Source organism: Pristis pectinata, chromosome 32 (genome assembly GCF_009764475.1).
Source record: "Pristis pectinata isolate sPriPec2 chromosome 32, sPriPec2.1.pri, whole genome shotgun sequence".
In the NCBI taxonomy this organism is placed as follows: domain Eukaryota; kingdom Metazoa; phylum Chordata; class Chondrichthyes; order Rhinopristiformes; family Pristidae; genus Pristis; species Pristis pectinata.
The window spans coordinates 6685717-6700652 of NC_067436.1; the positions used below are offsets into that span (position 1 = coordinate 6685717).

General features: G+C 46.9%; 1 protein-coding gene across 4 annotated transcripts in view; it reads right to left on the minus strand.

Moving 5' to 3' along the window:
• Positions 1-14936, minus strand: part of sv2 (synaptic vesicle glycoprotein 2) — a 79020-nt gene that overhangs the window by 13778 nt on the left and 50306 nt on the right. For all 4 annotated transcript variants that reach the window (XM_052042483.1, XM_052042485.1, XM_052042486.1 and 1 more), the window contains one exon: positions 2401-2481. In XM_052042483.1, coding sequence (XP_051898443.1) covers positions 2401-2481 — 81 coding nt within the window. The remainder of the gene's footprint in view (positions 1-2400; positions 2482-14936) is intronic.

Here is a 14936-nt window from a genome sequence, read left to right on the forward strand (position 1 = left end):
CTATGTACCTATCCAAAAGTGTCTTAAAAGACCCTATTGTATCCGCCTCCACCACCGTTGCCGGCAGCCCGTTCCACACACTCACCACTCTCTGAGTAAAAAACTTACCCCTGACATCTCCTCTGTACCTACTCCCCAGCACCGTAAACCTGTGTCCTCTTGTGGCAACCATTTCAGCCCTGGGGAAAAGCCTCTGACTATCCACACATAGTGTCCAATTAACCTGCCAACCCACACCTCTTTGGAATATGGGGGTGGGGGGGGGGGCGGGGGTGGGGGTGGAATGGAGAACCAGGAGGAAACCAACAGGGCCAGAGGGGGAACGTGCAAACTCCACACAGACAGCACTGGAGGTCAGGATTGAAGCTGGGTCACCGGCGCTGTGATGCAGCAGTTCTAACAGCTACACCACTGTGTCGCTCTGTTGGGCACCCTTTCCTCAAGCCAACCGCAGCAGAGTAAAATTGTGCTTCAACTGAAACTTGTGTCATTCACAGCATCACCGTGTGCTCCTCTCATCTGAGAATGGTTGGGCAGGCACGGTAGTGTAGCGGCTAGCGTAACGCTATTACAGCGCCAGCGACCCGGGCTCAATTCCCGCCGCAGTCTGTAAGGAGTTTGTGCGTTCTCCCCGTGTCTGCATGGGTTTCCTCCGGGTGCTCTGGTTTCCTCCCACATTCCAAAGACGTACGGGTTAGGAAGTTGTGGGCATGCTACGTTGGCGCCGGAAGCATGGCGACACTTGCGGGCTGCCCCTAGGACACTCTACGCAAAAGATGCATTTCACTCTGTGTTTCGATGTATATGTGACTAATAAAGAAATCTTATTTGAGGCTTGCCTCCTGTCGTGCACCAACTTTTGCTACAAGCCTCCGCTCGAAATCCTGAAACCACTTTAAACTGATCTCTTAATCTCACCTTCTGCCTCTGTACCTTGCAAAGCAGCTAGGAGAGCTGCTGCCTCACACCTGGGCTTGATCCCCACCTCCGGTGCTGTCTGTGTGGAGTTTGCACGTTGTCCCTGCATGGTATTCCTCCCAAGTGCTCCGGTTTCCTCCCACATCCCACGGGCGTGCAGGTTGCTAGGTTAATTGGCTGCTGTAAATTGCCCCTAGTGTGGGTAAATGGGGGAGGGGATCTAGGGGGAATTGGTGGGAATGTGAGGAGAATAAAATGAGGCCAATGTAAATGGGTAGTTGATGATCAGTGCAGACAGTGGGTGAAGTGCCTGTTTCTGTGTTGTGAGACTGTGTGAAATGCCAGAAGAAGACTTGGACCACCTAAGGAGTCAGCAACACTGCCACACATGCAACATTTTCACCTGTGTCTGAACACAGTGATAATACTGCAAACTATCCGCCAATGGTGAGGCAGCACATGGAGTGTTGTGTCCAGTTTTGGTCACCCGGTTATAGGAAAGATGTAATTAAACTGGAAAGGGTGAAAAGAAGATTTACAAGAATGTCGTCAGGACTCGAAGTTGAAGAGAGAGGCTGGGCAGGCGAGGATTTTATTCCGTGGAGCGTCGGAGACTGAGGGGTGACCTTATAGAGGTGTATAAAGTCATGAGGGGGAGAGACAAGGTGAATGCACTCAGCCCTTTTCCCCAGGGAAAGGGAATCAAACATTAGAGGGCATAGATCTAAGGTGAGACGAGAAAGATTTAAAAGAGATCTGAGGGGGGGCAACTTCTTCACATAGAAGGTAGTCAGTACATGGAACGAGCTGCCAGAGGAAGTGGTTGAGGCAGGTACATTCTCAACACTTAAAAGGCACTTGGACAGGTGCATGGATAGGAAAGAGGGATATGGGTCACATGCTGGCAGATGGGACTGGCTTAGATGGGAATCTTGGTCGGCATGGGCGAGTTGGGCCGAAGGGCCTGTTTCCATGCCGTATTACTGAATAACTCTAATTATCATAGACAGATCTTTTCCCTGATTAACCAGTGTTACATCCTTAATGAATTGAGCAGCAGGCATGGAGGCAGCCACCAATCCCGGACATAAGGGAGGATTGAGAGTGGCTGCCATCAGTCAGCAATCAGCACTTAAAGCCCAGGATCAGCAAGTGAACCCCAAAACTCCTCCACTTCCAGCCTTTCCCTGACACCAGCTCCCACTATCTCATGCCCCGGGTCTCTCTCACTGCCAGCTGCACACCACGTCTTGCACTGTGATCTCAACACATCCGTTCATGAAGCAGTGTCTTTTGTTTGGCTGCACAGCTGGATAAAGGCTCCCAAATACACAGCGCGACTCCAGCTGCCGTCTCAGAGGCCAGATGCGTTTGCAAAATGAGTGCAAACCATCGACAGGCCAAGGGTTGCCTTTGGACAGAGTTTGGAATTCAGTGCAGGTCTGAATATCAAGGGGTTAAAGAACAGTGCTGTTCACTTACTGAGAAGGAGCGAGCTGTCCGGCGGTGATTCCACCAAAACATCCACTGGAAAACGCGCAGGGCTTCTCCCTCCTGTCTGGTCTGAACGGGGAGAAATAGCAGTCATATTTTAACCATTCGCAGACCACAAAACAATACAGGGCCCTTTATTGCTCCACCCTCTTCACAGATAAAACTGCACGCTGTAATGTCTAAGGAAACGGACGAGCTAGTTTGCTGAATAAGTCAAAGTCGAAATCAAGTTTATTGTCACAAGTGCACGTATCCACAGGTGCAATGAAAAACTTACTTGCAGCAGCATCACAGGCACACAGCATCAGATAAGCAGCATTCACAAGAAAATAGTAAACATAAAGTAAGGCGGCATCCATCACTAAGGACCCTCACCATCCGGGACGTGCCCTCTTCTCGTTACTACCGTCGGGGAGGAGGTACAGTAGCCTGAAGACCCACACCCAATGATTTAGAAACAGCTTCTTCCCCTCCGCCGTCAGATTTCTGAATGGTCCATGAACCCATGAACACTACCTTGTTATTCCTTTTTCTTTGCCCTATTTATTTATTTTTGTAATTTATAGTAATTTTGTCTTTGCACTGTACTGCTGCCGCAGAGCAACAAACGTCACTTCACATTAGTCAGTGATAATAAATCTGATTCTGCACTTTTACAAGAAAAAACACATTTAGAACAATAAGAAATAAAATCCATCGTAGTGCAAGGTGATGAAAGTGGTCATGGTGTTGCTGTTACTGAGGCAGTGATTAGGGTTGTGCAGGTTGGTTCAAGAACCAAATGGTTGAAGGGAAGTAGCTGTTCCTGAACCTGCTGGTGTGGGACGAAGACATGTTTCCTACACATGTTCTTCCTGCGATTCTACGGACAAAGCATCAATGGGTCGGCGAGGTCCAGGAGCGACTGTATGCCTACAGCCAGACTGTGCCTGTCAGCCTCACTGTAGCTGGCATCATTTCAGCACTGTGGAGAATTTAGAGATGGGGGTCGAGAGAAATGCAATGGGTGAGCCAGGGCAGGGGTAGCTGAATGCAGCTGGCTCTCAGGTACAACAGTGATGACAGGATCCTGACGTCTGGGCTCCGCTGTTTAAATACCTACAGAAGAAATAGGAGCAGGAGTAGGTCATTCAAACCCTTGAACCTGCTGCGAATTTAACAGCTGATCCACCTCAGTGCTGAGGACCCCTTGAACATCAACATTTCCCGATCCTGCACCATTTAAAAAATATCTCCCTCACCACATGCCACGATGTTGCCTCTTCGCATGCTCCTCTCGACTCACAATCCTACCTCCATTTTGTTTTAAATCATCAGCAAAGTTGGTGCTCTCAGCCAAACTGTTGAGGGAGATTGTGAACGGCAGGGTCCCAGCACTGATCCCACAGTATCCCACTAGTCACAGCTTCCAACCCAGGAAGGACTTGTCCAGATGAAGGGTCGCGACCTAAAACATTGACTGTCCATTTCCCTCCACAGACGCTGCTCAACCCGCTGAGTTCCTCCAGCAGAGTTTGTTGCTCCAGGTTCCAGGATCGGCAGTCTTCTGTCTCTCTTAGTTTATTCTAGCACTGGTTTCTATCTGCACCCAACTCTCAGTCCACAGTAGTGTATTACCCCCAAATCAACGTGCTCTAATCTTGTTCAACCTCCTGTGTGGAACTCATCTCAGGAACCTTCAGAAAATCACATCCACTGGTCCTCCCCTTATTTACTCTACCAGATGCAACCTCGAAGATTAGTCCAACATACTTTCCATTAGTCCAACATTAATCCATGCTGACTCAGCTCAATCATATTACTTTTTTTTATTAAGTAGAGACACAAGAGACTGCAGATGCTGGAATCTGGAGCAGGGAGAAACTCAGGAGGTCAGGCAGCATCTGTGGAGGGGAATAAACCATTGACGTTTTGAGTTGAGACCTGTACTGCTTTGTTTTTTAAGCCACTTGATACCATGTCCTTTTTTTAAAACAAACGTTTATTTACTAAAAGCACTACAAAAGGACATCCAGTATCAAAACACTACAACTAATATAGGAAGTTGAAGAAAAACTATGCAAACCACAGAACTACAGCAATAACACTAACTAAAAACCACTTAACGCACAAGCAACACATCAGATAAGAATCGCATTTTCACCGTCCACGACGTGCGATCCCCTGAGGGGCCCACCGATCGCGGAACTCAACCAGGGTGCCCGCGGATACCGCGTGCTCCCTCTCCAAGGACACCCACGCACGGACGTAAGCCCGGAAGACGGGCAGGCAGGTGGACCGGCCAGAACCCTCGGCCACACACCGCCGGGACCCGTGGATGGCCAGCTCGGCCAGGCCCAGGGGAAGACCCACCAGTAGAAGACCCACCAGGAGATCCCCCAAACGACTCGCCCCTCCCCGCCAGATACCATGTCCTTTATTACGTGTCCCAGCATTTACACAACGACGGTTGTCAGACCAACAGGTCTGCAGTTCCCTATTTTCTTCCTCCCTCCTTTCTAAACAATGGGGTCACATTTGCTACCCTTTAATCCACAGGAACCATTAAATCTGTAGCATTTCAGAAGATGTTAACTGGGCTGCCCACTATCTCTACACAAGGTACAGTCCCTTCACCTTCCATCTCGGCTACTTGCAACCCTCGGTACTAAATACTGAATTTAACAATTTCAGGCAGCACCCTGTTTTGTTTCTCTCTCCACAGGTGCGCTGGTATCTTGCCATTTCAATTTGTTGTTTCCTCTTCCATCTCTATGCTTAATGTTATGTTAATCACACACACACTCGTGTTATTTGTGTGTGTTGCTCCAGATTTCCAGCACCTGCAGTCTCTCGTGTCTCTGTTATGTCGATAACTTTCCTCTGCATCCTATCACAGACATTCCCTTTATTCTCTCCACTCTCTGCAAATTCAAACCCACTTGCCATTTCTGATGAAGGGCTCCGGCCCGAACTGTCAACTGCTTCTCCCCTCACGGATGTTGCCTGACCTTCTGAGCACTTCCAGCATTTTCTGATTTTGCATCCACCATCTCTACAGCTACCTATTTTAAAATTCGGGGCGTTGATCATCAGATCCTTGGGATTCATCAGTTTTCAAACTCGCTAAGTTCCCTACTCAATTTTTTAATACCAATTTCTTTTACCTCTTCTTTTGCACTGAATTCTTGGTTCACCAGCACTCCTGGGAGATTCTGTGGGGTCTTCCACAAGGACGGACACGATTTGTTTTACTCTTCATTTCCTTATTGCCCATCTCTGCAAGAGACTCACATCTGTCCTCAGTTGCCTGTTCCTTTTTACACAGCTGAAGAAGCAATTACTGTCTCTTTTTATGTTCCTTGCCGGTTTACTCTGATTAACTATTTTCTCCTTCTTCTTCCAACTTCTTAGTTATCCTTTGCCGAACTCGAAAACGTTCCCAATCCTCAGGTTAACTGCTTTTCCCGAAAACCTTACAAGTCATTTCCTTAAATTTAATGAAGCATTTTGAGGATGGGATGTTACTGGAGAAAGAAAGTTTGCACCAAAGGACTTGGTAACTGGTCGATGGTGTATTTCCTGCTCTCAGTTTCTCTCCTGTTTGATCCTAAGCTGGATGAGCTCTGAGGAATTCTTTTGCATTTGTTTCAGATTCTGCTTGGCAGGATTCAACTTCAAATGTATAAAGGGTAACGAGTCCTCAACAAAAAAAAAATCAAAAAAAAACTGCAGCTGCTGGAAATCTGAAATAAAAACAGAAACTGCAGCAAACACTCAGTGGGTTGGGCGGTGTCTGTGGAGAGAGAAACAGGTAGCATTTCAGGTCCAGTACCCTTTTATTAGAAGTGCCTTCAGGAGTGAGTCTCCATCTATAAGACCATAAGGTGTAGAAGCAGAATTAGGCCATTTGGCCCGTCGAGTCTGCTTGACGATTCAATCATGGCTGATTTTTTTTTCTAAACTCCATTCTCGCACCTTCTCCCCATAACCCTTTACCTATCAATCTCTGCCGTATTTACACCCAGTGACTCGGCCTCCACAGCCTGTGGCAACGAATTCCACAGATTCACCACCCTCTGGCTGAAGAAATTCCTCCTTACCTCAGATTTAAAGGGACATCCCTTTATTCTGAGGCTGTGCCCTCGGATCCTAGACTCTCCTACTGATGGCGACATCCTCTCCACATCTACTCTATCCAGGCCTATCAGTGTCCGGTAGGTGTCAATGAGCTCCCCCCCTCATCTCTCTGAATCATCCATCTCAGAGCATCTCCCCACCTACCCTAGCAGCCAGAAGCACAGATTGTGTCACCTTCTCTGCATTTCCTGGTAACAACAAGGAAATCGGCGCGCATACCTGGTACATCAACCATGTCACTGGATGGGGGAGGGAGGCCAAGGGGCAGCAGATTATTAAGCAGCCTCTTGGGCAGCACCATCTGATCAGCCTTTGCCAATGCAGAGAGAACCAGAGGCAGGAATACCTCCTGTCTGGGACTTGGATGCTGCTGAATCTGAGCTAAGTCAAACTTAGAACAGTACAGCACAGGAACAGGCCCTTCGGCCCATGATATTGTGCCAAACTAATTAAACACCCAATTAAACAAATCCCCTCTGCCTTCACAAGTCCACATCCCTCCGTTCTCTGCACATTCATGTGCCTAAGAGCCTCTAAACGCCTCTATCGTATCCGCCTCCACCACCACCCCTGGCAGCACATTCCAGACACCCACCACTCTCAGTGTAAAAACACTTGCCCCGCACGTCTCCTTTGAACTTTCCCACTCTCACCTTAAATACATGCTCTCTAGTATTAGAAATTTCAACCCTGGGAAAAAGATACTGGCTGTCCACTCTACCTATGCCCCTCATAATCTTATAAACTTCTTTCAGGTCTCCTCTCAGCCTCTGCCATTCCAGAGAAAACAACCCAAGTTTGTCCAACCTCTCCTTATAGCACATGCCCTCTAATCCAGGCAGCATCTCCAGAGCCTCCACATCTTTCCTGTAGTGGGGCGACCAGAATTGAATGCAATACTCTAGATGCAGCCTGACCAGAGTTTTATAAAGCTGCCACATAACTTCCCGACTCTTGAACTCAATGTCTTGATTAATAAAGGCAAGCAAGTCAAGTTTGTTGTCATGTGAACAAGTACGGTGAGGTACAAGTACAATGAAAAACTTGCAGCAGTATCACAAGCATGTAGGTACAGACAACACATAAAACAGAAATTATACATAAAGAGAGAAAAAAAGACGTGCAAAAACAAGATGTTAGTGCAAAAAAAAGACACAGTCAGAGACAAGTCCGTGGTGGTGCAAGAGGTGGTCCGTAGTGTTCCGTTACTGAGGTAGTGTTACGGTTGTGCAGGTCGGTTCAAGAACCGGATGGTTGAAGGGAAGTATCTGTTCCTGAACCTGGTGGTGTGGGACTTAAGGCTTCGGTACCTCCTGCCTGATGATAGCAGCGAGAAGAGGCATGACCTGGATGGTGGGGATCCTTGATGATAGATGCCGCCTTCTTGAGGCAGCGGCTCCTGTTGATGCTGTTAATGGTGGGGAGGGCTGTGCCCGTGATGCACCGGGCATTGGACAATTCCAGATGTGATTGCTCTTCCTGATGGGAGAATGGGGAAAGGCAACAGTGGGCACTTTCGAAACCCAAGGAACATTGAACCGAGGAGGAGGTAGATGTCAACATAGGAAGTGGGGCTCCAAGCACATCTTTAACCACTAGCAGCATGCCACAAGTCTGCCAAGCCAATAGCCGATCCCAACCGTGAGATAATACTCATGGTAGAACACACGGACTGATCACTGGTTGACAGAGTGCCAATGTGTACTGAAGAAATGTTAAAGTGAATTCGAAAGAACTGAAATAAAAATAGAAAATTCTGGAAATAGCAGGTCTGACGAAGGGCCTTTGACCCGAAACGTTAGCTCTGTTTCTCCTCCCACAGACACCGACTGACCTGCTGAGTGTTTCCAGCATTTTCTGCTTTTATTTAGATTTCCAGGATCTGTAGTGTTTTTAAATATTTTTACTTCCATGGAGCTGTCTCTCTGGAGGTCTGGCAAGGCCACGCTTATGCTACAGGCAGCATGGGATCTGGCATCCATGTAACATCCTCTCTTGGGCTGGGATCTTATCAGAAACACTGGGTGCTGAGGGAAGATTTCGTTGCTAGTTATGGCATTATAGAATAGTTGATAATGGATAAATAGAATAGTTCAGCCAGAATCTCAATGAATGGTGGAACAGCCTAAATAGTCAACTCTCTACAGAGCCAGACAACACCAAAGGAGGCCATTCAGTCCCTTATGACCTGCTAGCCATATGTTTCCCAGTTAAATCAATGAGGACTGGCAGCAATACCTCCGGCACGATTATTCTCAACACCAGTGCCCCACAAGGCTGCGTCCTCAGCCCTCTACTCTACTCCCTATACACTCATGACTGTGTGGCCAGATTTTGCTCTAACTCCATCTACAAGTTTGCAGATGATACCACTGTTGTAGGCCGTGTCTCAAACAGCAATGAGTCGGAGTACAGGAAGGAGATAGAGAGCTTAGTGACATGGTGTCATGACAACAACCTTTCCCTCAATGTCAACAAAACAAAAGAATTGGTCATTGACTTCAGGAAAGGGGGCGGTGTACATGCACCTGTCTATATCAATGGTGCTGAGGTCGAGAGGGTTGAGACCTTCGTTCCTGGGAGTGAACATCACCAATAGCCTGTCCTGGTCAAATCACGTAGATGCCACGGCCGAGAAAGCTCACCAGCGCCTCTACTTCCTCAGGAGGCTAAAGAAATTCAGTATGTCCCCTTTGACACTCACCAATTTTTACCAATGCACCATAGAAAGCATCCTATCTGGATGTATCACGGCTTGGTATGGCAACTGCTCTGCCCAGGACCGCAAGAAACTGCAGAGAGTTGTGGACACAGCCCAGCACATCACGGACACCAGCCTCCCCTCCTTGGACTCTGTCTTTACCTCTCGTTGTCTTGATGTAGCAGCCAGCATAATCAAAGACCCCACCCATCCGAGTCATTCTCTCTTCTCTCCTCTTCCATCAGGTAGAAGATACAGGAGCCTGAGGGCACGTACCACCAGGCTTAAGGACAGCTTCTACCCCACCGTGATAAGGCTATTGAACAGTTCCCTTATACAATGAGATGGACTATGTCCTCACGATCTACCTTGTTGTGACCTTGCACCTTATTGCACTGCACTTTCCCTGTAGCTGTGACACTTTACTCTGTACTGTTAATGTTTTTACCTGTACTACATCAATGCACTCTGTACTAACCCAATGTAACTGCACTGTGTAATGAACTGACCTGTACGATCGGTATGCAAGACAAGTTTTTCACTGTACCTCGGTACAAGTGACAATAATAAACCGATACCAATAAATTTCACATCCCACCTTTTAGTCTGGAGACTTATTGCTGCTTTTTAAGTGCCCCGGAGATTTCTGCTTCTACAGCCATTTCAGACAGTATATTCCAGATGGCCACCATCCTCTGCATTAAAACAAGTTTCTCTCTTATACTATAAACAAATACCTCCTGGTTATTTGCATCTCTGCTGAGGGACATACGCCTTTCGCATCCATGCATGGCCCTTTAACGTTTTACACAACTCAAATAAATCTCCTCTCAGCCTTCTCTGTTCCATGGAAAACAATCCCAGCTGCTCCACAAAGCTGAAAGTCTCCAGTCCAGCCACCCAGTGCAAACCTCCCTGTAGCAGTCCTGCTGCTTGCTCATTCTTTCTGTGACCAGAATTATAATGCGGTGCTCTTGCTGAGGCCTAACTAGTGTTTTGAGCTAACGTAACCCTTCCTTGGCCAGTAAACAACCCAGACACCTTCTTCACCACATCAACCCCAATCCCGAAGCAAGATACTCTGTTCCATAACGTGACACGGGAAGAGCTTATCTGGTGGACAGATTTAAAGATTCAAGGATGTGTTCAAGGCTGCCTTGATAGAAGTGCTACATTCCCACTGACTCCTGTGAATCGCCGGCCCATGATCGCTCGAAGAGGAGAAGGAACACTTTGGATGGTAGTGAGGACCTCGGGTCCATGAAACGGGAGCCCACAGAGGCCCTATGCAAGAGGCGGAAAGAGTGCACCACCTCACAGACTAGCCACCCCATCAGACACCTCCTGCCCCATCCAGGGGCAGTCTATGGTTCCCATTTTGGCTTCATTAGCCACCTCAGAATCAGAGTGTAAGAACAGAAAATACTCAGGAAGTTAGGTCCTATCAGTACAGAGGGAAACAAAGGCCGGAAACGTTAACGCTGTTTTTCACTCCACAGATGCAGCCTGACTTACTGCAGCATTGCCCTCTTTAACTCAGATGCCCACCATCTGCAGTATTTTATTTCCTAACATACACATTCAGAGAGGGAAGATGATCTCAGCCGCAACAAAATGTCCATCAGCATTGTTGATACGTCCCTGTTCTTTGGTTTGTTTAGTGTTCTAATCCTTTCGTGGCCTCAGTCCCATCCACCACCAATATTTAACCTGCTGCAGCCCAGTAACTGACCAGCAGCTTTCCCCCACACTCTGCTCTCTTTGTACCCCCACACTTCCCTCAGTCAGATTCAGAGATTGCGACTGGAATTTCTGCTGTTCCCACCTGCTCTTAAGTTGCTGCTCGAGACCAAAACCCTTGAACAATGAAGAAAAAACAATTTTACGATAAAAGGTCATCGACCCGAACCTGTTTCTCTCCACAGATGCTTCCTGCCCTGCTGAGTGTTTCCTGCATTTTCTGTTTTTAGTTCAGATTTCCAGCATCTGCGGTTTTTCCACTTACAACTCTCCTTTGCTTTAGTGTCTTTTCTCAAAGTTGAGTCTGTTGTCATCTGCACGTCCATGTGTGCACAGGTGCAATGAATAACTTCCTTGCAGCAGCATCACAGGCACACAGCATCAGATTACACTCTGGTAGCATTTTAATGCAGTAACTGTGCTACAGAAATAAAATAGTTACTGAATGCAGCAACCCTTCCTGCTCAATGCAGTGTTGCTTTATTCCAGTGGTACGAGCCATGTGTTCACGGGGAGCAGGCAGGGAAAGTTGGTGTTAATGGGAACAATTGACGTTCAAATGGTTGACTTCGAAGGAACAAAAGAAGGATTTGGCAATTTAGTGTCGGGTTGTCCAATATTCATGAGTCAGGAATGACTCATCACACCATGTGCAAAAAGTGACAGTTTCATGGCAAAGGCAGACAACCAGATAATGTTTATTCTCATCGGTCGAATTTAGCTTAGAAATCAAAAAAATATCATCTAACATGCAAATGTGATTTTGCTGACCATGACATATTGTAATAATTTAACCTTTGAACTTGCAAAGCACCTCCCCAATAAAATCTACAGCCCCATAGTAAAAGTAGCTATTAGTGATGGTGTGAGGTTTCTCAGTAGGATGACAGAAGGAGAAATAGCGTGTGAAAGAGAGCGAGCGAGAGAAAAAACAAGGGGGAGAGAGAGGGAGAGGGAGAGGGAGAGGATAAACAGATTGCTCACCGGTTGGAACAGAATGTTGCACAGGAAGCCTGGCCTGACTCCAGTGCAGTACTGAGGAATTGCTGCACTACCTTCCACATTGGACATTAAACTGAGGTCTCAGAGACACAACAGATCACACAGTGCTATTCTAAAGCATGGAGAAGTTCTCCCTGATCAATTTATAACCTTTGCAAACACTCCGAAACCAGATTAGCCAGTTATTACTGCATTTTAAAAGCGATCTTGCTGGGCATGAATTGACTCCTGCATTTCTGGCAATGATTTTTACCAAAAGATGCCCTTCATTGCTTGCAGAACACTTAAATGCTGTCAAAGGTGCTATACAAGTGTAAAGTGTTCTTTTTTTAAACCAATACCAATGGGATTGATGTAGAACGAGTGTAAATGGTGGTTGATGGTCAGTGTGGACCTGTGAGCTGGAGGCCTGTTTCTGTGCTCCTGCTCCATGATTAAAAGGATCACCACCTGGGTTAAGGCCCCACGTGGACTGATACACAAATGGGAAGCACTTCACTTTCACCTTCTCAATGGTTTCCCAGACTGGAGAGTAGCCCGAACAACTGGTGCTCTGGCCTTGGGGTGATCTAGTTGGTCAGGATCACCTCGTGACGAGAAAAGGAACGAGGGCACTTTCTCTTCAGTTAGTGACGTGCAGCAGTACAGAAGAGAGAAAGAACACAAGAAGTAGGAGTAGGCCATTCAGCCCCTCATGTCTGCTAATGCCTGATTCAATACCAGAACAAACGCCATGCACTTATTTCCTTTAATATCTAAGAATCTATCGATCTCTGCCTTGAGAATTCCACAGTTTCTTCACATCTCTGTCCTAAATGGCTGACCCATTATTTTGGGATTGTGAGCCCTGGTTGTAGATGTCCAAGCCAGGGTGAAACACCGACCCCTCCTCTCCTTGTGTCGAACCCTGAACAGTTTCTGCGCTTTTGAAAAAGATATTATTATTCTCACTCAGGAGAGTTAAGGCACATTCTGTTAAATCTCTTCTCATATGACAAACCAGTCATCCCAGAAATCAATCTGAACATTTGCTGCACTGTCTATCAGAAGTATACCAATCTTTAGGGAGGGAGACCAGACCTGTACACAACATTCTCAACAGACTCAGGCTTCATGCAATTGAAGCAAGATATCCCATGTCTTCAAACTTTTCTGCAATAAAGACCAACATATAGTTTGTACATCTAAATCATTGCTACATCTGCATTTGTAGTGCATTTTGCAACTTCAGATTGTCCCGAAATCCTTTCCAGCCGATTTAGTACTTCCGAAGCTTTGCTAGTGTTCAACTGGAGAGGTGAACCGGGAATCATCAGTGCGCCAGCTAGAAGGGTTTTTAAATCACCAGCACTGGTGGTGGAAGGAAACTATCGAGCACTTTTTCACCACCCGATGTGAAAAATGGAACTTCCCCCCGCCCCCACTTCGATGCAGGCAAGGTTGTGTAACCATAGAACAGTACAGCACAATACAGGCCCTTCGGCCCACTATATTGTGCCGACCTTTAAACCACGCCTAAGACTATCTAACCCCTTCCTCCCACATATCCCCCTATTTTAAATTCCCCCATGTGCTTATCTAACAATCTCTTGAATTTGACCAACGTACCTGCCTCCACCACTGCCCCAGGCAGCGCATTCCATGCCCCAACCACTCTCTGGGTAAAACAACCTCCCTCTGATATCTCCCTTGAACTTCCCACCCATGACTTTAAAGCCATGCTTTCTTGTATTGAGCATTGGTGCCCTGGGAAAGAGGCACTGGCTGTCCATTCTATCTATTCCTCAATATTTTGTATGCCTCTATCATGTCTCCCCTCATTCTCCTTCTCTCCAAAGAGTGTAAGTGCACCAGTAATCCAGTGAACGTTCAAATCCCACCACAGCAGTTGGAAAATTTAAATTCAGATAATCATTAACAATCACGTGTCAGTAATGGGATCTTGAATCCACTCAATTGTCAATGAGTCGCCAGTGCCGGTCAATAACACTATCAACGAAGTAGGAGGTTTAAGAGGGGATCCGAGGGGGGAGTTTCGGCACAAAGAGGGTGGTTGGACGATTAGGAATGGGCAATAAATGCCAGCCAGTGACGTTCACATTCAGCGAATCAAAACGTCACTCAGGAGCTTTGAAGCATTCAAGAATGGAATCACTAGGTAATAGATAAGGAGCTTGAGGATCACAAGCTTGAACCACCATACCAATACCTCTAATCCTTCAGTAAGCTAAGGAAATTCGGCATGCCCCCAATGACTCTCAACAATTTTTACAGATGCACCATAGAAAGCATACTATCCAGATGGCATCACAGCTTGGTATGTCAACTGCTCTGCCTGAGACTGCAAGATTTGTGCACGCAGCCCAGTCCATCACACCAACCAGCCTCCCCTCCGTGGACTCCGTCTACATTTCTGGCTGCCTCGGGAAAGCAGCCAACATCGTCAAGAACCCCTCCTACCCCGGACATTCTCTCTTCACCCCCCTCCCATCGGGCAGAAGATGTAAAGGCTTGAGAACACGTACCACCAGGCTCAAGGACAGCTTCTACTCTGCTGTTATCAGACTCTTGAACAGATTTCTTGTACGATAAAGATGAATTCTTGATCTCACAGTCTACCTCGTCATGGTCCTTGCACTTCATTTGTCTACCTGCACTGCACTTTCTCTGTGACTGTAACACTGTATCTGCATTCTATAATTGTTTTTCCTTTCGTACTACCTCGATGTACTAGTGTGGAATGATCTGTCTGGATGGCACACAAACAAAGCTTCTACCTGTAGTTTGCTACATGTGACAATACTAAACCAATTACCAATTCTTCCTACTGCCCCCAGATTCTACCATTCACCTACGTACTATGGACAATTTAAAGGCCAATTAACCTACCAACGCGCATGTCTTTGGGACGTGGAAGGAAACCGGAGCACCTGGAGGAAACCCATGCGGTCGCAGGGAGAAC